The following is a 1,874-nucleotide window of genomic DNA, read 5'->3' on the forward strand; positions in this document are numbered from 1 at the left end:
AACCCACAATATGTACAACAGGTAACTATCAAAAATAGAGGTGAACCCACAATATGTACAACAGGTAACTAACAAAAATAGAGGTGAACCCACAATATGTACAATAGGTAACTATCAAAAATAGAGGTGAACCCACAATATGTACAACAGGTAACTAACAAACATTATATAAATGTAATATGTTAAAGGTTAAAATCTTAACTCGATTAAACTACTGATTATACAGTCTTCATGCAATTATATCATTTTGTAGATAGTCTTCGGTGCTAACTTCTTCTCATTACATGTAATCAGAGAAAAGGTCCTATTTAAAACCTCACTATGGGGTCAAAGGTCATATATTTTTCAGGTCTTTTAAATTTTTCAATATTTTTGAAATACTGTATTTGATAATGATGAGGAAAACTATCACGATTGATTTAATGTTTTCTTCTGTAACATCATTAATGTAATACACCATTTTGATTATTTCCTTCAAACCTTTTGAAATGATGTTTCAAACTGTTTCATTTTGTTTGTTTGTTAAACATATTTAATCCAGTCCTCAAATTTATGTTTGCCCAGACAACCTTCCAAATTGTTGATAACTTTTGACTTGATCCTAATTCCAAGATGGCCTCCATGACATCATATCCATTTTTTTTAGCTCACTTGACCATTATATCAGTACTTTCAGTACTTTGGTTTATGTTATCCTTTTTCTTCATAGCGGGTAAAGACCGTGAGATGTTAAAATAGGTTGGTTCAACAGTCCTAACAATGAAAAGCCCATCAAATTGTTATCGACAATATCTAGTTTGTTTTGTTATCTTTTCCAGAGTTCAGGAATGCATGAAGATGAACTACCAGGAAGTTCAACCAAAGGTCAAGGTTATTGATGGGTTGTAACCAAAGGTCAAGGTTATTGATGAGGTGTAACCAAAGGTCCAGGTTATTGATGGGGTGTAACCAAAGGTCAAGGTTATTGATGAGGTGTAACCAAAGGTCAAGGTTATTGATAGGGTGTAACCAAAGGTCAAGGTTATTGATTGGGTGAATGCTGACTATATGATGTTGATGTGTACATTCACTACACATATTGTTATCAAAGTGCTATAAACAATATATTTATTGTACAGGAGGATGATAAAAAAAAGAAAAACATTTTGATCCATGCAAATTAAAATTCTTATTCTGAATAATGGTTGAGCTTTGAATCAGTTGTAATTAGTCTACAAATCAGTAGATGTGATCGGGAGTCATCGTTGATCTGTGATCGGGAGTCATCGTTGATCTGTGATCGGGATTCATCATTGATCTGTGATCGGGAGTCATCGTTGATCTGTGATCAGGAGTCATCGCTGATCTGTAATCGGGAGTCATCGGTGATGGAGAGTCATCCTTGATCGGTGATGAGTCGTACCAGAAGATAAATCACTGCACTGATCTGTGAACTAGAGAAGTGGTCATTGGGGAATTCTTCTGTTGACAACAACTGATGAGATTTAATTTCTGTTCCCCAAGATTACATGATGGACCGATACAATGTATGACGATACATTGTTGTGGAACTAAGTGATCGTTTTTAGCTCACCTGGCCCTAAGGGCCAAGTGAGCTTATGCCGTGGTGCGGCGTCCGGCGTCAATATTTCTTCTCAATAACCGAAATGCCCAGTGTACTGATATTGGGCCTGTAGCATGCTGGGATGAAGGGCTACCAAGATCATTCAAATGAATGACCTTGACCCACTTTCAAGGTCACAGGGGTCAAATGTCTTAAAATCTTCAAACAACTTCTTCTCAATAACCAAAAGGCCCAGGGTACTGATATTAGGCCTGAAGCATGCTAGGATGAAGGGCTACAAAGTTTGTTCAAATGAATTACCTTGACTAAT

At 36.4% G+C, this 1,874-nt stretch overlaps 1 protein-coding gene across 1 annotated transcript in view; it reads left to right on the forward strand.

Moving 5' to 3' along the window:
• LOC110456289 (COP9 signalosome complex subunit 3-like) overlaps positions 1 to 1,635 on the forward strand; it is a gene marked incomplete at its 5' end in the record, with an annotated part of 21,399 nt that extends 19,764 nt beyond the window's left edge. Inside the window, one exon of the mRNA XM_021506931.1 lies at positions 819 to 1,635. Within this exon, the coding sequence (XP_021362606.1) occupies positions 819 to 878 (60 nt within the window). The remainder of the gene's footprint in view (positions 1 to 818) is intronic.
• Positions 1,636 to 1,874: the final 239 nt, after the last annotated feature.

This window comes from Mizuhopecten yessoensis, unplaced genomic scaffold (assembly GCF_002113885.1).
Source record: "Mizuhopecten yessoensis strain PY_sf001 unplaced genomic scaffold, ASM211388v2 scaffold8627, whole genome shotgun sequence".
NCBI classification, from domain to species: Eukaryota; Metazoa; Mollusca; class Bivalvia; order Pectinida; family Pectinidae; genus Mizuhopecten; species Mizuhopecten yessoensis.